Source organism: Polypterus senegalus, chromosome 5, assembly GCF_016835505.1.
Source record: "Polypterus senegalus isolate Bchr_013 chromosome 5, ASM1683550v1, whole genome shotgun sequence".
Lineage (NCBI taxonomy): Eukaryota > Metazoa > Chordata > Cladistia > Polypteriformes > Polypteridae > Polypterus > Polypterus senegalus.
Window position 1 is genome coordinate 151,070,168 of NC_053158.1, and position 23,711 is coordinate 151,093,878.

Below are 23,711 nucleotides of genomic sequence, written 5' to 3' on the forward strand. Positions count from 1 at the left end.
AAAAATCCAATAATTATTTATTATAATAATAATTGTGCACAAAGCACGCTCTTCTCCACAATTCTCAATGATAATCACAAATACAATAAACCAATCCTCCACTCCCAGACGCTTAGCCACCCTGCCTCCCAACTCGGCTCATTGCCTGGGAGTTCCCACAGTCCTTTTATATTCCCCGACCCGGAAGTGTTCCCAATCCAACAGTCCATAAGTCCTTATTCCTTCCGGGTCAGGGTAAACCATTCTTTTCTCACCCCGGAAGCCCGTCGCTCTTCCTATGACAAACTTCCGGGTCATAGGGCACAAAGAACTCTTCAGTCCTCCCTGCAGCTCCCTCTCGTGGCCCCCATGGCATCCAGCAGGGCGGTGCATAAAACTCCATTGTCCATGATGCCCTGCTGGTCTTCTGGGGACCTCCATGCTGCAAGGAGTGCTCCACCTGGCGGCTTGGGATCGGAGAGAGCGGATCAGCGAGCGGAAGCAGAGAGCGGATCAGCGGCGGAAGCAGAGAGCGGATCAGCGAGCGGAAGCAGAGAGCGGCGGCGTCTCCCACAGGCACGTAGCCCTTTGAAAGCACCGAGCAAGTTCACCTGAGATAAAGCCGGCAGCTGACCAGTAGAAATAACCGGCAGTGAGAAATTAAAGTCGATCGCTTAGCGGGTGGTGGAAACTTAAAGCGGCGGTGATTCAGCTCAACACGGAAAGCGCAGAAGCACCTATAAAAACGGCAAAGATGACTTCAACATTTAATGTAAGTTCTATCTGCTCTCTGCCCATCGAGGGCACCGTTTATATGTTGTGTGTCCTGCAGTATGTACAGCTCAGGTTTTCCGGCCGACAGTGCAGATAGCTTCACCTGCCAAAAATGTTTAGTTAATTTAGAGTTGGTCGGGAAAATACGCGAATTGGAGGACCGCGTTAGGAATCTGATAGCGATTAGGCAAACCGAAAATTGGATCGACTCGGTTTGTTTAGACAATTCGGCTACATCTGATTCGCTTCAGTCTCTCCAGGTCCCACTGTAGTCAGTGCGAGGCCGAAATCAGCAGCACCAATTCAGCCACAGGGCGAGTGGGTAACAGTAAGACGGGGGTCTAAGAATCCAAAATTTAGTCCCCCAGCACCCAGGTCACCAATTCGGACCCAGAACAGGTTCTCAGCTCTCCAGCGCCTGTGGAAACTGAGAATAATAAAGTGCTCATAATTGGCGATTCCATAGTGCGGAATGTTAGAATTCCAAACTATGTTAAACCAGCAGTTAATGTTAAGTGCCTTGCAGGGGCCAAGATTTCTGGCATAAAGGCCGCATTGGACCGTGTTGCCGGCGATGAAGTATCTACCTTATTGCTGCATGTCGGCACTAATGATATTTATTTACAGCAATCTGAGGTATTAAAGCGAACTTCATCTCTCTATGCACCAAAGCTAAAACAAAATGTCGGAATTTAATTGTATCTGGTCCCTTACCAAGATTGTATAGAGGGATGTGATTTATAGCAGATTGCATTCCTTTCACTGCTGGCTAGAAACCTGGTGTGCAAATAAAAGCATAGCATTTGTGAACAATTGGGATGATTTTTGGGAAAGGCCTGGATTTTTCAGAAGAGATGGTCTTCATCCTAACTGGAGGGATCTTATGTATTATCCCAAAATATGGCAGCAAAACTGCCTGGTTGACTGATTAGAGCACCATCCAGGCCGCAGTCATGTGATCTTAAATCACAGGCTGTTGTTTATCCCACCTGTTATTTTCCTGAAGCTGTTACCCATAATCCCTGTTGTGGGGCATCCAGTAAATTTAGTCTTGAAACAAACCATAAATTAATTGATAACCAAAATATAAGGTGTATAATTAGACCAAGGGATAAAACCAGACACTCCACCAGGGGCATCTGTAATAGAAATTTAATTCAAATTAAAACAAAAATATATCAGCAGTTCAGAAAGAACCATGCAGTTTTAAATGCTGTTTATTGAACATTCGCTCTCTTGGCACTAAAGCTGTTTTGGTAAATGATATATATTAAGTACAAAATCTGATCTGTGTCTTCTTACTGAAACCTGGCTTAGTAAATGTGACACTGTTCCCCTAGCTGAGGCGTCACCAGATGGATACTCGTTCCTTCATAAGTCTAGAGATTCTGGTCGAGGAGGAGGCCTTGGAATAATTCATTGTAACAAAATGCAAATCACTCCTAAAAATTTAGGCAACTTTACATCCTTTGAGGCATTCATTTTAAATATTAAAACAGATTCCAACACAATTATAGTGCTAGTCTACAGACCACCAGGGCCATATTCATTGTTCATGACTGAATTTAGCAACCTTCTGTCTGATTTGGCTATAAATTATGATCACGTAGTTCTGATGGGGATTTTAATGTACACATTGATGTGGAAACTGACACTTTTAGCAAATGTTTTACTTATTTGTTAAATTCAGTAGGATTTTGTCAGATTGTCAAAGGTCCAACTCATAATCATAACCATACATTAGATTTAATTATAACTTACAAAGTTGAAATTCAAAATTTAAATATTACTCCATTAAATGTAGTTATTTCCGATCACTTCTTAATTACGTTTGATTTAGTTCTGCCCATGCCAGCACTCGCAGATTAAAACAAAGACAGTGCGACATCTAGATTGTAATTCTGCTTCAAAATTTATAGATACCTTGAGTAAGTCGAGTGTAATTGTGGAAAACCATTTAGATCAGTTAACATCAAATGTAAACGTGGAAAACAATTTAGATCAGCTAACATCACATTATAATGTGACCTTGAGAGATGCTCTGGACACAGTGGCTCCCCTAAAACAAAAGTAATCAAAGCACATAGAAACTCTCCCTGGTTTAATGAAAACACTCGAGCTCTTAAATTAGAGTGTCGAAAACTGGAGCGCAGATGGAGAACAACAAAGCTACATGTCTTTCAAATTGCATGGACAGAGAGTGTTAATAAATATAAAAAGGCCCTCTTTAAAGCTCGCTCAGAATACTATTCTACATTAATAGATAGCAATAATAAAAATCCTAGGGTACTTTTTAGAGCAGTGGCTAAATTAACAAATGGGAATTCAGATCAACAGTGCAAAATACCAACAGATATTAGCAGTACAGACTTTATGAACTTCTTCAATGAGAAAATTAAAAATATAAGATCCCAGATCTCAGCATCACAGTACAAACCAAATACTAGCTTAGCAGACCCTGCTCACATTGCATTCAGCACTTTAATAATTTTAATCCTGTAACTGAGCAGGAAGTCTTAACTTTAATTACTAAAATGAAGCCCACTACTTGTTCCCTAGATCCAGTGCCAACAAAACTAGTAAAAGTGCAATGGATGTTCTTGCAGCACCATTCTAAACATTATCAATAGTTCATTATTGCATGGCACAGTACCTGATGCACTAAAAGTGTCAGTCATTAAACCTTTACTTAAAAAGTCAGACCTAGACCCACACATACTAAATAACTATAGGCCTATTTCAAATTTACCATTTCTCTCTAAAATACTAGAAAAGTAGTCGCCAGTCAGCTTCAGTCACACCTTACGCATTACAATTTATTTGAGAAATTCCAGTCTGGCTTTCGCACTGGTCATAGTACAGAAACGGCACTAACACGGGTTGTAAATGACATTCTGATATCCTCTGATGAAGGAAATTCCACTGTAATTATGTTGTTGGACTTAAGTGCAGCATTTGACACCATTGACCATTCTATTTTACTGCACAGGCTAGAAAACGATGTTGGGCTTACAGGCCCGTGCTCGCTTGGTTCAGTTCTTATTTATCAAATCGATTCCAGTATGTACAGAAATGTGCTGACAGTACTCCATCATTATACACAGAAGTTCAATATGGTGTCCGCAGGGCTCAGTACTGGGACCTTTACTGTTTTCACTTTACATGCTTCCACTGGGATCTCTCATTAGGAAACATAATGTTAATTTTCACTCGTATGCAGATGACACCCAGTTATACCTTTCATTTAAATCAAATGAAGTTTCTCCGATGTTGTCTTTAATTAGTTGTGTTAGTGAATTAAAGGAATGGATGAATGAGAACTACTTGTCTTTAAATACAGATAAAACAGAGATGTTAATTGTTGGAGGGAATGACGCTGATCACAGCAATATTTTGTCGTCATTTAACTCAGTTGGAATCCCAATTAATTTTACTGAATCAGCCCGCAATCTAGGAGTTATCTTTGACTCTAGCATGTCATTTAAAGCGCATATTACAAAGTCGTCCAAAACATGTTTTTCCATCTTAAAAATATTAGGAAATTAAGGCTTTCTAAATAAACAGGATTGTGAGAAATTAATTCATGCATTTATCTCTAGTAGGATTGACTACTGCAATGCGGTGTTCACTGGCTGTTCAAACTGTTCTCTATACAGCCTCCAGTTAATCCAAAATGCGCTGCAAGAATTATTACAAGAACAAGAAAATATGAACACATAACCCCAGTTCTTAAATCTTTACACTGGCTCCCAGTTAAGTTTAGGGCAGATTTCAAAATCCTCCTTTTAACATATAAAGCATTAAATGGCCAAGGTCCGCTTACTTGTCTGAACTTATCATGACTTACAAACCTGAGCGCATTAAGATCTCAAGATGCCGGTCTGCTTAGGATTCCAAGGATTAATAAAATAACAGTGGGAGGTCGAGCTTTTAGTTACAGGGCCCCTAAACTGTGGAATGGTCTTCCTGCTTCCATAAGAGATGCCCCTCGGTCTCAGCCTTTAAATCCCGGCTGAAGACTCACTACTTCAGTTTAGCATATCCTGACTAGAGCTGCTGATTAACTGTACATACTGCATCTCTGTTGTTAGTCATTAGCACTATAACATAAGTAACATGATAATTATATTTGAATACTAACCCTCACCTATTCTGTTTCTTTTCTCGGTACCCAAATGTGGCCATTGGTGCCACGCCCACCTGCCAAGTTGTTTGCCTGCCTATGGTAAAGTCATCCCTGATGGAGGATCACAGGAATCATGGGAAAGAGGGGTCCTTTCATCGGAGCAATGTTTCAGCCGTGGCATGGCCAAATGGAGATGCAGCTAGATGGATGAGGTCTCCAGGACTCTAAAAATATCCAAACCTAATTATGTCATATCATCTACTGTTAAACCGTACTTCTAAAATTTTTATTATTATGCTGTCTTAAGGAATTGTTCTGTTGTGTATATTGTATTGTATTGACCCCCTACTTTTGACACCCACTGCACGCCCAACCTACCTGGAAAGGGGTCTCTCTTTGAACTGCCTTTCCCGAGGTTTCTTCCATTTTTCCCTACAAGGTTTTATTGGGAGTTTTTCCTTGTCTTCTCAGAGAGTCAAGGCTGGGGGGCTGTCAAAAGGCAGGGCCTGTTAAAGCCCATTGCGGCACTTCCTGTGTGATTTTGGGCTATACAAAAATAAACTGTATTATATTGTATTGTATTGGCCGGGATAAACAGCCGGCCATCCTCCACAGTACATAATGCGTATGTACGCGTCCCACTCTCTTGGCCTCTCTCGCGATTTTGTCGTGGTGATTTTGTTGGCACGCATTTGTTGAAAACCAGTTAGCGGTTTTGTCGGCGCTCATATGTCTATCGCACTTTTGTCTGTGAACCTTTGAAGTGTGCCAGTAAGTCTGGGACTGGGTCTGAATGAAGGATTGTTGTGGTTCATTATTTTTGTTTAAACAAATTAATAAATCACTTCCCTACCAACAGCTTAAGGTACTTATTCCATTTAAACAAAGAACAATTTTTTTTAACTTATCCAAATAATGCATATTTACTGTATATTTAGGTAATCATTTCACTGAAAAAGGTAGCCTATAAATAACTAATAAATAAAAGGCTACAAGTTCTAATTGCTTATAAAAATGAATCATAAGTATCACTCCACAGATGTAGAAATTGATGCTGATGACAAAGAAGGGGAGGATGTCAGCTGAGCCAAACCACCATTTTAAAATATTGTTATATAAATCACTTGAGGAAAACCTTCTTGTGAACTAAATTGGAACACACTCAGATCCAAACCAGCATTTGAATTGAAGATCTGCCTCCAGTGATTACATTTATTATATTCATATCCTCAACTGGAATACTTTGAAATTATTTAGTGGTAAGCTGTAAAATGACTTATGTTGTCAATATCTTAGTAAAAATGCATGTGTTTGAGACATTGTAAGCATACGAGTGGATAACTTCACATATGGATTATGCGACATGAGTAACGTGAAATTTATTAATGGGTGTTTTGATACATTGTCTAATGAAATTAGCTTTCAGAGATTTTGAAAACATTCAGGGCATGGGCACAAGTTATTTGTCCCGATCAAACCATCCAGGTAACATCTGCAACACCTGTGGACTGTTTGGTGTTGTAATGTATACGGACTAGCATAGTGAAACACCAGTTTTACAATGGTACGTATGTCTGTTTTGATCACAGTGCGTCTTGTTGCCATAGTTCATCAGACATTCTAGCCCTTTATATGCCTCTTTCTTTGTGGTACTTTTTGCCTTTGTTAATCGGACACTCTAGTCCTTACATCTCTTTCTTTGTGCTTCTTGTTGCCTTTCTTCATCTGACATTCCCTCCCTCTTATTGATCCCAAATGACATTATGTCTGGGCATGGACACCAGATGTTTTGTTGTTGTTTAGTAAAAAGATCAGACTCGACACACTTACAAAGGTTGGGGCAGCCACCCATATAATATCCCTGGCTGTAAAAGGCTTTGAAAGGAACACAGATGTTCACAAGACTGAGTCCAAAATAGAACTGCTCGTGGATTGCAAAGATGGTGGTTTTAAATAGTCAGACCAGAAGTGATGTAGGGGGACCGGAAGTGACATCTTCTGATGCCAATCTATGCACTGGAACAGGAAGTGATGTCAATTAAGGCGGTGGCACCGGAAGTAATGTCATCCTAGTTACCGAAAGTGGCGTTATTCTAGGCGCCAGTGTATATGTATATATAAAGTGCATCCGGAAAGTATTCACAGCGCATCACTTTTTCTACATTTTGTCATGTTACAGCCTTATTCCAAAATTGATTAAATTCATTTTTTTCCTCAGTATTCTACACACAACACCCCATAATGACAACGTGAAAAAAGTTTACTTGAGGTTTTTGAAAATTTATTAAAAATAAAAAAACTGAGAAATCACATGTACATAAGTATTCACAGCCTTTGCTCAATACTTTGTCGATGCACCTTTGGCAGCAATTACAGCCTCAAGTCTTTTTGAATATGATGCCACAAGCTTGGCACACCTATCCTTGGCTAGTTTCGCCCATTCCTCTTTGCAGCACCTCTCAAGCTCCATCAGGTTGGATGGGAAGCGTCGGTGCACAGCCATTTTAAGATCTCTCCAGAGATGTTCAATCGGATTCAAGTCTGGGCTCTGGCTGGGCCACTCAAGGACATTCACAGAGTTGTCCTGAAGCCACTCCTTTGATATCTTGGCTGTGTGCTTAGAGTCGTTGTTCTGCTGAAAGATGAACTGTCACTCCAGTCTGAGGTCAAAAGTGCTCTGGAGCAGGTTTTCATCCAGGATGTATCTGTACATTGCTGCAGTCATCTTTCCCTTTATCCTGACTAGTCTCCCAGTTTCTGCTGCTGAAAAACATCCCCACAGCATGATGCTGCCACCACCATGCTTCACTGTAGGGATGGCGCCAGGTTTCCCCCAAATGTGACGCCTGGCATTCACACCAAATAGTTCAATCTTTGTCTCATCAGACCAGAGAATTTTGTTTCTCATGGTCTGAGAGTCCTTCAGGTGCCTTTTGGCAAACTCCAGGCGGGTTTCCATGTGTTTTTTTACTAAGCAGTGGCTTCCGTCTGGCCACTCTACCATACAGGCCTGATTGATGGATTGCTGCAGAGATGGTTGTCCTTCTGGAAGGTTCTTCTCTCTCCACAGAGGACCTCTGGAGCTCTGACAGAGTGACCATTGAGTTCTTGGTCACCTCCCTGACTAAGGCCCTTCTCCCCCGATTGCTCAGTTTAGATGGCCAGCCAGCTCTAGGAAGAGTCCTGGTGGTTTCGAACTTCTTCCACTTACAGATGATGGAGGTGAAAGGGGATGCACCTGAGCTCAATTTGGAGCTTCATGGCAAAGGCTGTGAATACTTATGTACATGTGCTTTCTTAATTTTTTTATTTTCAATAAATTTGCTAAAACCTCAAGTAAACTTTTTTCACGTTGTCATTATGGGGTGTTGTGTGTAGAATTCTGAGGAAAAAAATTAATTTAATCCATTTTGGAATAAGGCTGTAACATAACAAAATGTGCAAAAAATGATGCGCTGTGAATACTTTCCGCATGCACTGTATATACAGTCAAAATAAGTACATACAAAAGTTGAAAAAAGATTTGGGGCAGCCATCCGTATATTGGTTCCTGGCTGCAGAAGGGTATAAGCTTTGCCACTGATGTACATAGATTTGAATTCAATACGGAACTGATGGTATGGAAGTAAGATGGCGGAATTTCCTGTGAACAGTCTGCAGGAAAGCAAGAAAAAGAGTTAGTGCACTCTGCCACCCCCTGGTCTGGTGTGGAATTACTTTTGTCCAGGCCCTTCAGCTGTAAACTAGGTGTATTGTAGAGGGACCTAAAATGTAACAAAGGGACTTGGATAGTACACAGGCTTGGGCAGGTTTATGGCAGATGAAATTTAATGTAAGTAAATCTAAAGTATTACACATAGAAAGTAATACATTACATTTGCATATACAAGGGGAAGTCTTAAACAAGAAAGTACCCCATAAAAGAAGAACCTAGGAGTCATAGTGGACTCATCACTGCCTACATCCCTATAGTATACAGAAGCGATCAAGAAGGCAAATAAGATGTTATATATCACAATGTGTGGGGAACAAGTCAAAGGTGGTTATGCTTAAGTTATATAACACCGTAGTGAGGCCTCACCTGGAGCACTGTGTACTGTTTTGGCTTCCATATTACAAACAACACATAGCAGTGCTAGCAAAGTGCAGAGAAGAGTGACTAGGCTGATACTGGGACTGAAAGGTATGAACAATGAGGGGAGATTGAAGGAGTTGAACCTTTTCATTTTAAGCAAACACTTTAAAGGTTACAAGATCAAAATGTTTAAAATAATGAAAGGGATTAGTACTGTGGATCACAGCTGTTACTTTAAAATAAATTCTGCAGCAAGAACAGTAGGACACGGTTGGAAACTTGTTAAAGGCTAATTTTGCACAAATGTTAAATAACGTAGGCACATGGGATAAATTACCAAGTAGTGTGATGGAGTGTAGGACTTTAAGGACCTTTAAATCTTGGCTTGATGTTATTTTAGACAATGTTGGCCTGAATGACCTGTTCTTGTCACAATTGTTTTAATGTTCTAATATATAACGTTTGAAAAAATGTTTTTGTAAAAATCTCTAAGAAAAACTCCAGCATAAGGAGCAGAACTCTGAAGTATGGGTTGACATGATGACAAAGAAATGATTAATTTGGGGTCATGAATATTCAACTGATTTGGGTCTTCTGATTAGTTAACTACCACTCAGTTTTTGCCAATTGTTGTGAGAATTTATTGGTCTTATGAGTGTTCAATGTGCAATTTGGAAGCCACATTTCATCCTTGAAGACAGGGATTACCTCATATGTTGTATCTTTTGTAGCTCCTAGAATCTACTGTATGTCTTGTTTTTGTTCTTTTGAAGCCAAAATCTCTCAGAAACGAGGTCTCAGCAGCAGAAATATAGATTTTCTACTTTTTGTCATGATATGATGCTCATCAAATTTCAACCATGGAACATGGGAAAATTAGATTATGTTTAAAGACTAATATGGGGAAGAGTTAAATAAAATACATTGGGTAATTAATTATCCATATTCTGTTTCTTGTGTTTTTATTTTATAAATGTGTTAATATCTGACAAATTACAAAATATATCTAATCATGTTTTTCTGTTTACTTGCTTTTGCAAATTCAGGGTGTGTACTAGCAGCATCAAATGCTAGGCAGGCATCAGGTTGCCAAACCATTACAGCACACAGTCGCCCAGCTAATTCACAGTTGGTAGTCAACTTAAAATTCATGTGTTAAGGATGTGCAAGGACAAAAAGTGTAACAAAAAAAACAAAAAGCATGCAAGCACTGAGCCAATGTGCCAAATCCAGAGAGATTGTGAAAGGGCTGCAGTTTCAAACCTGGTATTCTGAAGCTATGAGGCAGTAGCACTAACTAGAACACCATGACATGTCCCACTAGAAGGTACTGTTTTGACTAATTACTTCAAGGCATTTCTGATGGGCTGAAATACATTATGTAACTGAGTGCTACTGCCAGTGAATTTGCTGTTAGCTTATTACTTTGTGCTCACGAGTCTGTGCAATGTATGTTCTTAAAACTTTCATGGAGGAGGAGGAGATCACAGATGGTTGAGGAAGAAATCGCCCCCATGTCTTTTAGAGATACTACCCTATTTCACCTCCAGTTAGTATTACGGAAAAAACTCTGGAATAGATTGGGAAACTGTAGTGGGCCACAATTCCCTTTATATCCAGAAGAAGGGAAATCATGGAAGTAAGGGAAATTTATTATGTGGATAAACACAAAGGTCCATCTGCAACAGGGAATCTTGTACAGTGAGATTTAAACCCAGCGCACAAGATACAAACCTGTCTGACTGGATGGACAAACACCATAAATGAGGTAGATTCAGTACACTGTAAAAGTAGTGTCTGCCTGTTCAGTGGCTCATGAAAGGCTGAGCAGCTGAAGTGACAAGGTGATCATTTGGTTAAATTTTAAATTACACTGAAGACAAAAACAGATTAAAGAATTGGGTATCACAATGATTTGATGGCAGTCAAGACAGACCAGGCACTAGCAGCCTGTTTTTTGACTGATTTTTTTGCAATGTGAACAATGCATGATCTTTCATGTCTCACTAGTCATTGGCAAAAGAAGGACGGATAATATTAGCTGGGTAGAGGCGTCTGCACATGAAAAGCAAAATTCTGATCTGGCACCACCAGACGTTCATGCCAAAAATGCCACTGATTTTAACTTATGCAAACATAATCTTTTCAAAGCAGCTTTAATTGATATTATGCTGCAAAATATACCAATATCCAGGCAAACTCCAAATCGAGTATGAGAGAAAATACATGATAATCAACTGTATAAATGTTGATGAAAGTGAGAAATTTACATTATGTGTATAGCATCCTGACACAAAAAGGAAATACTCTGGATCACATGTGCAAAATGATTATAATATAACTTCATTTTATATTTATTGTGAAGTAAAACACTTAATTTAAATTACAGTACATGCAAAAATAAATAAAACATTTCAAAAACAGTATTTATAATGTCGCTAAAGATTTACTGTGGAAATTTTGCATATTACTTAATGCTTACCAAATAATACAGTATATTGAACCCTCAGTTGGCTTCAAGTAAAAACCAAGTTTGCAACTCATACAGTCAAGGACCAGGGTCTTCTTGTTCACCTTATTGATTCCTCTGAATATGACAAGCAGTGCAGCTTTGGCAAGTTCTCTGACACCTGAAAAAAACTTTAGTCTAATCAGAAAGTCTGAAGTAAAGCATCACCAACCACTGGGAACCAAACATCACTATCAATGGCTACAAAGTGAGTTTAGTGGACAGGTTCACATATCATAACAGTACACTGTAGATTATCATTGATGACGAAGTGAACACCAGAATAACAAAAGTAAGCATGGCCTTTAGCCTGCTACACAGTAATGTGTGTTACAGAAGAGGCTTCAGCTTAGAAACTAAGTTGAAGGAGTACAGGGCCATAGTTATTTGTATGCTTCTCTAAGCCTGTTGGATCTGGATGGTCTGCCAGTGTCCTGCAAAGAAACTCCACCATTTCCACACACCCTACCTCAGAAGACTCCTTGGCATCAAATGGCAAGATAGAGTCGCAGACACAGAATTCCTCATGTGCTCAGATTTTCCCAGCATTTACATCATTCTGATGCATTTCCAGCTCTGATGGCCATTGCCTCCCTAAAAGACTCCGTTATGATGAGCTTCAACATGTCAGGTATTTCTGTCAATATCAGAAGAAATGATATAAGGACCTGCGGTGGGCTTGTGCCCTGCCCAGGGTTTGTTTCCTACCTTGCGCCCTGTGTTGGCTGGGATTGACTCCAGCAGACCCCTTGACCCTGTAGTTAGGATATAGCGGGTTGGATAATGGATGGATGGATGGATGATATCAGGACCATTTGAAATTTTTATCAAAGGCCTTCAACGTCAACCATAGTACCTTTGAAGTATGCAGCTCTAGTCATGGTAAATTGGATTCAGCTGTCCAACTGTGTTCCAAGATCTTCTAAATCTACATGATCACTACAGCAGAGCTGCGCAGATATGCCAGGAAAACTTGAGCCAACGCAATCCCTCCTCAATTATCCAACCCACTATATCCTAACTACAGGGTCATGGGGTCTGCTGGAGCCAATCTCAGCCAACACAGGGTGCTAAGTAGGAAACAAGGGTGCCAGTCCACCACAGGTGAATAGCCTTCCATGCACGTATTGGACTTATCAGCATCTACACACTTGTAGAGGGATGATTAAATTGTCTTCATTGTACAGATGGAAAAACAGAGAGAGACTGGATAACCAGGAAAGGAAAATTTCCATCCTTCCCTTAGTTAATCTGCTGTTTCCCATTGTAGGCTTTCCAGGGACTAAGCTTTTTCTGGGAATCTTGAGTTTAAAACAGGCACGAACACTGGATGGAGCACCAGGCCATCGCAGGGCACACTGCCACACACACTCACACCCACTAATATAGGGCCAGTAGAATGTCATGAATAAACCTTAAATGTATGTTTTTGGGATGTAGGAGAAAACTAAAAAGTAAACTGTAATTTGTCAAATAATAACATCCACGTTAATAAAAGGACAAGTGTCTGTGTATTTGAATGTCTGTCCAGTTGCTGTGTCTATGTTATATTCTATTTGGTATCTGATTTGTGAAAAAGTGCTAATGTTTTTGATGAGCCGTCTTTTGCGTTGAATAACGTTGAATACATTGAGGTCTACATTAATTACTTAGATTTGAACCCATCTTAGATGGAAAGTACAGCTAGTCTACTATATTTTATAATAAAATGCTAAGGTTTGTGTGTGTGTCCAGTTCCTCCTAGGAATCTGATTAGACAGTGTGGCTTAGGTGACACGATCGAAAGAGGAAATGTGAGTGTGAGACACAAGAAGAGGTGTAGGAGAGTCACTATCAAAAAACAGAAAGTGAGCAAGGCACCCTGAAAAGACAGAGTCTGAGAAGCAGGCTTTATGGGAATGCACTCGAAAGAGAGAGCAAGAGAGCGCCAGCCAAGAGAGGTTAAGACACACAAGGATAATGAGGCAAGGCGCTGACAGCATACATAGGGCAAGGAATATAATATATTTTTAAATGTATTCCTTTATCTGTCTTCAGCAGCAGCTAGTTGAAAATAAATGAGCAAGCAATCCAAAGTACTGCTTAAATCATTTTGCACCAACCAGACATCAAATAAAACTTTTATATGTGTGTGTCCTTATTGAACAAATTTGGTTATGTTCTTGAATGTTAATAAGAATTGTTTAACCTTTACATAATTTAGAGAAAACTTCAAAACATCAAGTTTTATGGACGATACAAGGTAGTACTTTAATTAAGTGTTAAATTCAAAATCAGTTTTCATTGAATTATTTGTTTTCATAGAAATTGGTTTATACCCTGCGGTGGGCTGGCACCCTCCCCGGAGTTTGTTCCTGCCATGTGTCCTGTGTTGGCTGGGATTGGCTCCAGCAGAACCCAGTAACTTTGTGTTAGGATATAGCTGGTTGGATAATGGATGGATGGATGGATGGATGAATGTGTTGCACCTCATATGCATTTTGTATTCTGTAGGTAATTTATTACCATTTTCTCAAGATGCCTTCTTTTCTGATAAAAACAGTCTGCAACTTTCCAGTTTGACTTTGAGATTGCAGGCTTCATCAATGAGTTCTTTCACTAAAGAGGGGAAGGGGGGCTTCATCTTGTTTCATAGCAGTTCAGCTTTTAATACCTTTCTCCATTTTGTCTTTTTTTTTTGACTGGGCAGAAAGTTTTTAGAAGCTGGAAAGCACGTATGTGTGGAATACCCCATGGCGTTGACCTTGGCTGCTGCCCGTGATCTTTGGGACCTTGCTGATGAGAAAAGTAAGACAACTACATGATCAGGATTAATCCTAATGTTTCAAGAAGTGGCACTTTCAGAGTCACGTGTACACATTACTATTTATTTGGAGGTGGGTAGGGATAGGATTTAACTGTTTTTTAAGTGATGCTTTCTTTTCAAACTGATCAAACCAGAGCAAATAAATACAACAAAATTAATTAATTAAATTGATTTTTTTGGGCAATTTGCACTGTACATAGAGCTAGCACTCTAAGTAAATCTAAAAATGGGAGTCTGGACAAACATGAGGTCAGAAATTATGGAAAAATATTTCAGGCAAAATGAAATACATAAGTACATAACAAATAAATAAAAGTACTGTGAAATTTGAAAATAAACAAAGAAAAAATCATGAATTGTAATCCTAAATAAATCAATATGTCATAGAATATGTTTTTTGTTACTTATGTATTTATTTAGTTTTCCCCATAATATTCCTTCAAACACAACATGAACTACGACTTGAATTTAAAACTAAATACTTTCCTTCGTCAAAGCAGAGAGCGCGGCCTCTAGTGAGCAAGACGTTCACTGCACTCTGAGTACATGACAATACTGCTACTATAATAATACTACTACTAATAGTAATAATACTTTTGGCTTGCCCTCCTCACTAAAATCCTGTAATTGGGAGGCACTCACCGGCTTTATGTACGGTATAATAAAGTTTACAAAGTTAAATTCTACAATCCAGTGTTGTCATTTCTTATATTATTTCTATTGCAGTGAAAGCTTTTCTTCTTCCCTTCTATGTAGCACAGAAGTTATTTTTAAGGCAGTGCCAGACTTAGCAATGATCATTCACAGATTTATTTTCAGCCAGAACTAAGCCAGTGGTCGAAATTTAATAAACTCTTCTTATGTTGAGTCACACAAAATTTGTAGAAAAGAGAAAAAGTGAAAAGTGGAGCTGGTTTAATGAAGAACTAAGCTGGGAGAATGATTCAGTATCTGGATTTGGACTTACTGTGAATAAAGCAGCAGGGGTTACGTATTGGGAGCATATTCTCTAAAAAAGAAAAACAAATTGCTAGAAAATGTATGGCAGAGTAAAGCTGATAATGGTCAAGCAAGGTTTGAAGTTAGCCGAAGAATAAGATAAGTGATGAATTGTTGTAATGCAAAAACACTTGATTCTGTTTATGACAAAACCAGGAGAAAGAAAAGTCCTACCAGAGAATGAAAACATTCCCCTCTAGTGCCTCTCAAATACAAAGTATTTGATGCTATTTTGTGTATTCATAAGCAGGTGAGAAAGTGCATTTAAAATTTACTAATGAGAAAAAAAATCACAAGGGTACAGTTAGGAAAATAGCTAGTTAGCTTTCATTCAAGGAGTAACCTCTGAAAAGGATTTCGGGGTATATGTTGGCACAACATCTTCATTGACTAAACTATGTACAGAAGCAATTAAAAAGGCAAATAAAATGTTATATCATTAAAACTGTAGAATTTTTGGCAAACTCCTGCTGTAGGTCAGAGGAGATGACACTTTCTTTCCACTCAAGTCATCATAATGCTGGATTATGTGAATTTACCCTTGGGATTAATAAAGTATCTATCTATCTATCTATCTATCTATCTATTTAACTACAGAGGAATGGGACGGAGGACGAGGTGATGAAAACCGTAGAGGGGTAAATTATATGATACTACAAAAAAAAAAAAACACAAAATGTGCCATTTCCACTTCAGTGTAAACACATGTAAATTATGATGTTATAAAGGCTAGATTTTGCCAAGTTAAATATTTAAATGAAGTGGTACCTTAATTATTTTGGAACTACAATTATACATGGTCTTTACATTTTGTGAGACGGTTTCACTGTGTAGCTCATAGTACAGAAGTGAAAAGATCAAAATCACGTGAACTAAACACAGTCAAAATGGGAAGTATTTTGATGATCGAAGTGGCCACAGCTATGAAGAATTGTGGGAAATCCAAGTGTAAAGCCCCCGCCCATTGACCCACGCTATTTGCATGTTGAGTACTTGAAAATGAAAATACAAAGTGGAAAATAGGTCTTACTTATCATTTTAGCAGCTTCATTGTTGTTCAGGCTGAAAATGAAATTGCAAATGGGATTATTTCATTTTATTTTTATTTTTTGCAGCATTCTTACACATAGACTTTGAAAATGAAATTGCAAATGGTGTTATTATCATTTTAGTTAAAATTTTTGCAGCACCCTTGCACGTAAACTTTGAAAATGAAATTGCAAAAGAGAGATTGCATTTTAATTTTAATTTCCTTTTTTGCAGAAAATACCTCCCATAAGGAGAATGTTATCGGCGCTTAAAAATAGAAAATGAAATGTTTAGTGAGGTAAACTAATGTTAGGAAAAGAAAACATGAAGAAGAGACCTTTGTTTTGCTTTTGGTGTTACATTCTCTGGAAGTATAAATCGATATATTCTTGCATTAAGACGATGGTTTAAAGAAATTTTTGCATAAACAATTAAGTTTAGAAATTTTAACTCCAGGCTTGGCTAGAGTTTTGTTACGTTATTACCATTCAGGAACTAAAACCTAGTGAATTAAGTTGCATGTACTCAGATGAATGTTTATGCACTGGCCTGTTAGACACAGTCATTGCCCTTTTCTTTTTTTCTACTTTTTAAAATCACCCAAGGTATGCTTTCCCTTTTTTCATATCAGCCCTTAACGTAGTTTTTCCAGGTCTGTTTGATGACTTCCAGGTATTTTAATCATTAACATAATGCATATTTTTCATGCATTCTTCGTGTTGTTAGTTGCAGTTCTAGTATTAGAACATAGGATGATGTGGTTTCTTGTTAATTGTTTATACTTAGGGGTTTAATTTTTTTTCTGCAAATTTTAAGGCCAGATTTATACTTCACGTGACGCATGCTCCAGCGGACACTACTGCTATGCAAGTGTTGTAGTTTTTATACTTGTGCATGCACTTTACATAAATCTGGAAGTGTCCACCAGGTGGCAGTGCGAGATACTATCACGGTGAGAACAGATTCGGCTTCGCTCTGTTTTGAATTACCTGAAACACCCATTAAATTCTGATGACACCTTGCTGCAATATCTCTGAAAAGGATGTTTAATGATTAAATCCATCAATCCAGGGATGTGCCCATTCCAGCTAGCATTGGGCACGAGGCAGAAACAATCTCTAGATGGGGCCCCAGCTCATCGCAAAGTGAATTACAAACAGACACACACACTGCTGTCATTTCAGTGTCACCAAATCTACATATCTTTGGAAGAAAAACTGGAGCAGACTGTGGAAACCCAGCAGGAAAACACGTAAACCTTAGGCAGGGAACAGCAGCAATGTGACTCCCTGCGAGACAGCAGCGCTACTGCTCTGCCACTGTGTTACCCTCATGTGTGTAATTATTAACAGTATTCATTATTTAAATGAAATTAATGATTTACCTGTAAAATGTAACATACATACTTTAATGCATTTCATCATGAAAGTGTCGCATGTAGACAGTAAACAGTGACTCCAAAGTCACATTCCAACTTTGATCACATTGCACCCCCCAACTTTTTGCTGGTACTGCAACTCGTGCAAGTGTCATGTTAATTTCTGAGGACCTACTCAGAGGATGTGTTAAATGAATGCTGGGAACGCGTGGCAGCCGTGATGTGTGTGTGCATGCGTTCTGATCGTGAAGTATAAACGAGCCCTTAGAATACCTAAAAAAGCATAACTTGTTGACTTGATGTGTATTTATACAATAATACTGATAAAGCTACCTTTGTTTTAATTTTTAGTGACTCTAAGCTTGTTTTTATGTGCCTATGATTTTTTTTGTTAGCATCGGCTGAATAAATAAATGCAATTTTAATACATTTTACATTGTTTCTATAATAACACAACTATTCAACTCTTCTTCCCTTTAGCTCATTCCCTGACTGTTAACTTTTCTCTGCCTGCTAATTGGTTTAGTCTGTTTGTTATTCTTCTCTCTTTTTCATATTATTAATTTTTCCTTTACAGTTTACTGACTACGATTCCTGTCTTATATCTTAAAATTCCAATCTATCCTTTTACTATTTTCCTTTTACTATTACTCCTAGTTCTATGCCAGCATTGCCCCAGTTTCATCTTCCTTTTCAAATGTTTTCTAAAATATTCTTGGCTTCTTTTTCCAATAAAATAAATTTGCTTCTTCTGATTTTGCCTTTCCTTATATTCTTGAGCTTTGGCACTGCTTTTATTTCATTCGTAATAAAAGTAAGTATCATAAGTATTGTTTTTTATATTATGATAGCTCCACATTTTTGTACATTCTATTCTAATTCTTAAGCCAAAATGTCGCCAAACTAAATTATATACAGGCAAATATATTGAGCAGCTGAGCTAATTCCAAAAAAGACAAGATGTAAGTACTCTTATGAAAAAACTAGAAGGGCATGAAAGTTAAAAAAAAAACCTACCAATCAGGCCTGTCTCGAGATTGGTCTCAACCCAGGCAGCCTGACAACAAACTCGACAGAAAGGCTTTGGCCTACACGGGCCCAAAATGGGATCTAACTTCAAAGTTCGATATACTGTACTTCTTTAAATGCCCCAAAATGTACAAAACACCCATACATACCCTTCAGGGCAGAGAAACCTTAAAACCTCTGGCTAGGTATGAGACAAGTTCTACACAAAAAAAAAGTCAAAACAGACAAAAAGGGTTGGCCTAAAAAGGCACACCAGGGCAAACATCTCCAAAATGTAATTCAATAATCAAAGGCCAAAAGCTTAAAACAATAAATTAAAAAAACAAAAACATTGATACACACAATTACGTAAACACTTACATAGTAAGATTGTATGTATGTTGTAGTCAAAGGCCCTTAATAGTATAGTTCCTGACATGAAAATGGAAGTTCTATTCATGTGTTGGTGCTGTTTTTTTTCACAGGGAAGGTTCTGCATGTAGAGCACATAGAGCTATTGACAGCAGATTATAAACAGCTAAAGAAGGATATTCAAGGCAAGGAGCTCATAAATGGAACATTACATTTTACAGGTTAGTTTTAAAGAAAATCACTTAATGTCACTCAATGTTTGTCATTTTCCTATATGTGTATTCTTAATTCCTTTGTCAGTTTCCCTCCCTCTAAGCCATCCCAAGTCAAAAACATGCTGGTAAGTTGATGGTTCTAAACTGAGTGAGTACATGTGACCGAGCGTACCCTGAATTGGACTACCATTCTGCTCATGTGTTACACTCAGCGGAGTTGAGAGAGGCTTTGATTCATTCATCTAATGACGTACAGTAGACCAGGTGAACAAGACCAATAAACACATTTATGTGATTCTAACTGTTTATGTAAAAATATATCTGAATTTCAATGATTCGTTAAAAACAGCAAAGAAAAAAATTTGCTTGCTACATACCAGTCAGTTATAGCACTTGTGCCAGTATGGTGGAATAATGATTACTACCGCTGCCCTACTGCCCAGTGTCTATGTGGGTTTACCTCTACATACTATAGATTTCCCTACAAATTTCCCCCCCAAAAAAACACAGGCCTGTGGATTTAGTGTTAGTCAGAAGCAATTGTTGAGTTGCTAGTGGTGAAGTCAGAAAAAATGAACTCTGACTCAGACAAAATTGAAATTGTAATGTGTTAAAATGTTGAGTTTTACATACACTTATTCAATTGAACTATTTCTTATTTTAGCCTTTTGATAAAAATATATCTTCTTTTTAATTTTTTAATTGTCCTATTTTTGTCCTATGTTTGTTACTCAATGTTTGCAACTTCTTTAATACTATAAATAATATAAAAAGCGACAACAGCACTGCCTTTAAGTCCAGACTTTGACAGGTTAGGGTCCTGGCCGTGATGAAATGTGTTTTGTCTTGTATGTTATATGCTTTCAATGAAAATAGTGAATATATGGTCTCATTACATATACAGAAGTCAGATTCAATGTTACAAGAAATGGAGGAGGCAGACGCAAAGCTATTGTTTACCAACTCCACAGCTCTGACCAAAACCCTGAGAAAATCGCAACATTACTTAATTTTTTATGAGGATCTCTTGCATTGTATATTTGCTTTTCATTATCTAAAATTACAATATAATGACCCAATAAAACAACAGGAAAAATTTTTCTTTCAATGTAAAATCCCAGTTTGTCTTGTAAACATTTCAGTTTTTAAAAGTTGCTTAAGTAGACAGTTGTAATATGTGCTGTTTTTTGCTTGTCACAATAACATTTTCTCATCAACCTTAAATCTATGTGTCTGATAAAGTTGTGAGCCTGTTCTCCTCTGTTACTGCAGGTGGCCCTCTTCCTCCATCTTTTGGATTCATCTCCTTCAGTGGAATAGCAAGGTTGACATGGCTTGTGGATCTTTTCGGAGAGCTGACCTTAACATCAGCACACCTAGTAGAAGAAAAAGACAAGAATTATATTAAGTTAAATGCAAGCTTTCATACCACAGAAAACTTGTGAGTTTTGGCTTAATAATTATATTTTGTATGTTTTTGTCAAGTAGTAGTTCGGACTCTCCACAACTTCAAACCTGCAATGAGCATGAACATTTAAGCTTGATTGCCATCTGTATCATTCCAAATGCAATATGTTGAATTCTGTTGGCAAATGTAGGGAAAACTGAATCTACAATAAATTAAGAATTTTTCAGATTTATTATAATAATTCATTTTTTTAATTTTTAGGCCACTTACTTGGATTGAGGAGAGAGGTCCAGGGTTAAGGCAGATGCAAAAACATAAACTTCCATTTTACCTCGGGCACTATGACATGCTTACCTGATGCCCCCCGTGAGGCTGTTGGTGTTTTTATGCAGGACTTCATCATCTTCAGCCAGAAGCTGCAAGGTCAAGTCTGCCAAGAAGCATTGCAAGAAGAGAAGAGACGAATCCTACACTGCTTAGAGCTGGCAGAAAAGATCCAACAACTGTGCGAAAAGACAACTGGTAGTCATATCTGATTACAAACATCAGCATAGCTAGTCATCTAGGAAAAGGTGTACAAATGCTTGTTATACTGGCGTCCTGTGTAAGCACAATAGGTGTGTGTCATAAATAAGAAGTTAACCACGTTTTAAGGGCAAGTAGCTAAGTTTATAAGGCCATAAGTAATGTAATTCTGTGTAATTGTTGCACTTTAATCAGAATGGAAGGCAATTAAACAGAATATGTGAAACACTATATAAGAGAAATGAGAGTTACATATTAAATGTTATGGGGAGGATTGCACGGAAGTGTAATCTATTAAGATTATTAATATATATTAATTAAGGTATCTTTTATGAAAGGGAATTGCAAATACATAAGATTTCTTTAAATGTAAGCAATTAATTATTATTAGCATCCTTCTTCCAAGAAATGCGCAATATTTTAATTGTTCAACCACACAGTGCTTTCGAATCGGTTCTGAATCTGCCTTCTGGTGGACCTGGTCCTGCCCTGTGCCAACCTAAATGAAGGCGTTCACATTGCCTTTGGGAAATGCTTTGTGTGGTGGCTGGCGCTGCTCCTTCACCACTCATATGCTGTGTGTTTGTGTGACTGTAAGTGTGAGTAGACACTCCTTTTGACTGGATTTCATTCATTTAATTAAGGCCTAATGCTTTCAACACCCTTGAGAATCGTTTGTTTAAGGTTTAGGCTCAGAAAATGAATGGGCTTTGCCCAGGACTCTCACTTAAGATCATACATGGCTCTTTGCTGCAGTCACTAGACTTCCCCAGCTTCACCAATAGAACTGATCTTCTCGGACAGTTAATGAAGAAAAAATAACTGAGATATCATTAGTAGCAACAATAGTGAGGGGGAATAAATGTCATTAGATGAGATCACAAAGCACATTTTGCACTAAAGATAAACAGCAGACGTCTTGAGGAATCTGAGAGCACGTCATGACTGAAGTGTGATACCTTGCATTCACAGACACTACTCCTCTTACGTACTTTAGCTATGCTAAGTTGAGAGGTGAATACATATTTCATAAATACAACTTAAAAACCGTCTTTCAGATTTCTGAAGAGTGGCAGTGTTACATGTTGGTTGAACATTTTAGAGTACATCATACACAACAGTATTACTACTTTTACTACAAAAAATCTTACTAAACAAAAAAAACAGCTTTATTTAATGGTGGCCAAGGCATAGCAGGTGTGCGGAATCCTTGACAGAGCAGATTAAGGTAATTTAACTTGAAAACTCTTATATAAAATTGCAAGAACAACGAAACTGCTTATAATTTTAAATAAAGGAAAGTTTCTGTAGACTCTGTGACCATGTGATGAAAAAAAATAAGCTGTAGAAAATTAGTTTTGTGTCAAATCAAATATTTTGTATTTGCCAAATTCAAATGAGGAGTCTGTTTAATATTAAAACCCCACTCCTGTTCTGGTCCTGTTTTTGGAAATTTAGATTACTGGTTGCTAAGTCTGAGACTGTAGTTTTGTACCGTTATATGTACAGATCAGTCCATGTTCTGATACCACTTCAAATTTATATAGTGATCATGATGTGCATGTCTCAGTCATACTGATTCTGAAGAAGGCGATATAATAATAACAAATTAGAACTTTTTGCCTGTCCTAACATACTTGCATCATGCTGAAGTTTTGATTCCTCATTTGCCAGAACATCTGGCACTATACTATTTGTGTTAAGATTGCTATATAGAAAATAAACTGTATAAGCTGTATTCTATGATTGGACTCTTCTTCTGCTTCACCAAAATAAAGCAAAGGTTTGAAAATGTTTGTACAGCGTAATATTCAGCTACATTTGAGGAATTAGTTATCTGTTTTGAAAGTGGAACCATTTTTAACTTTTGTTCATTTACTTCATCAGAGTCATATTCAAAAATAATAATGCATTAGTAGATTGCATAAAGTATACATTTTTAACATTTTATGAAAATATATAAAAAAGATTTTCTTTTATTCAAAAATGTACCAAAAAGTCAAACTTTTTTTTTTCTTGTACTAAGATTTTGTTGGTGATACAGTATGTGACAAAAAGTAAAATCATGGAGTGCCCATTAAAGAATTGATTTAATTTAATTAAAATGCATAGATTTGTTAAAGTGAAATTTCTAACCAGTTTAATTATAGAAAAAAATTACACATCATTTACAAGTTGAATAAAATATGTAGGATAATGGTTATAATTGAAGAAATATTCAAACTGTAACAGTTATTTTTTTTTAATTATTTCAGGAATTTTAGTCACATATGACCAACAAAAAACTACTTTTTACTTTTTATTGCATTTTTGAATAAAATCGTGTCACTTAAAAATCTTTATTTTAGTCCTCGGATTGTTACAAAAACCTTGACTTGGGTTTGAGAGAAGTGACCTTAGCGACAAAGTGGACTCGAACCTACGATCTTGAAGTGAAACGTAACATTCCTTCATGTTCAGTTCTCATTTCAGTAAATCCTAACCACAGTGAAAGCTTACATGTCTGAA

At 37.7% G+C, this 23,711-nt stretch overlaps 1 protein-coding gene across 1 annotated transcript in view; it reads left to right on the plus strand.

Moving 5' to 3' along the window:
* blvra (biliverdin reductase A) overlaps positions 1-22,941 on the plus strand; it is a 60,761-nt gene extending 37,820 nt beyond the window's left edge. The window contains 5 exon segments of the mRNA XM_039753498.1: positions 14,153-14,250; positions 19,169-19,276; positions 20,543-20,711; positions 20,940-20,976; positions 20,978-22,941. Coding sequence (XP_039609432.1) covers positions 14,153-14,250; positions 19,169-19,276; positions 20,543-20,711; positions 20,940-20,976; positions 20,978-21,214 — 649 coding nt within the window. The 3' untranslated portion in view covers positions 21,215-22,941.
* The last annotated feature ends 770 nt before the right edge of the window (positions 22,942-23,711 follow it).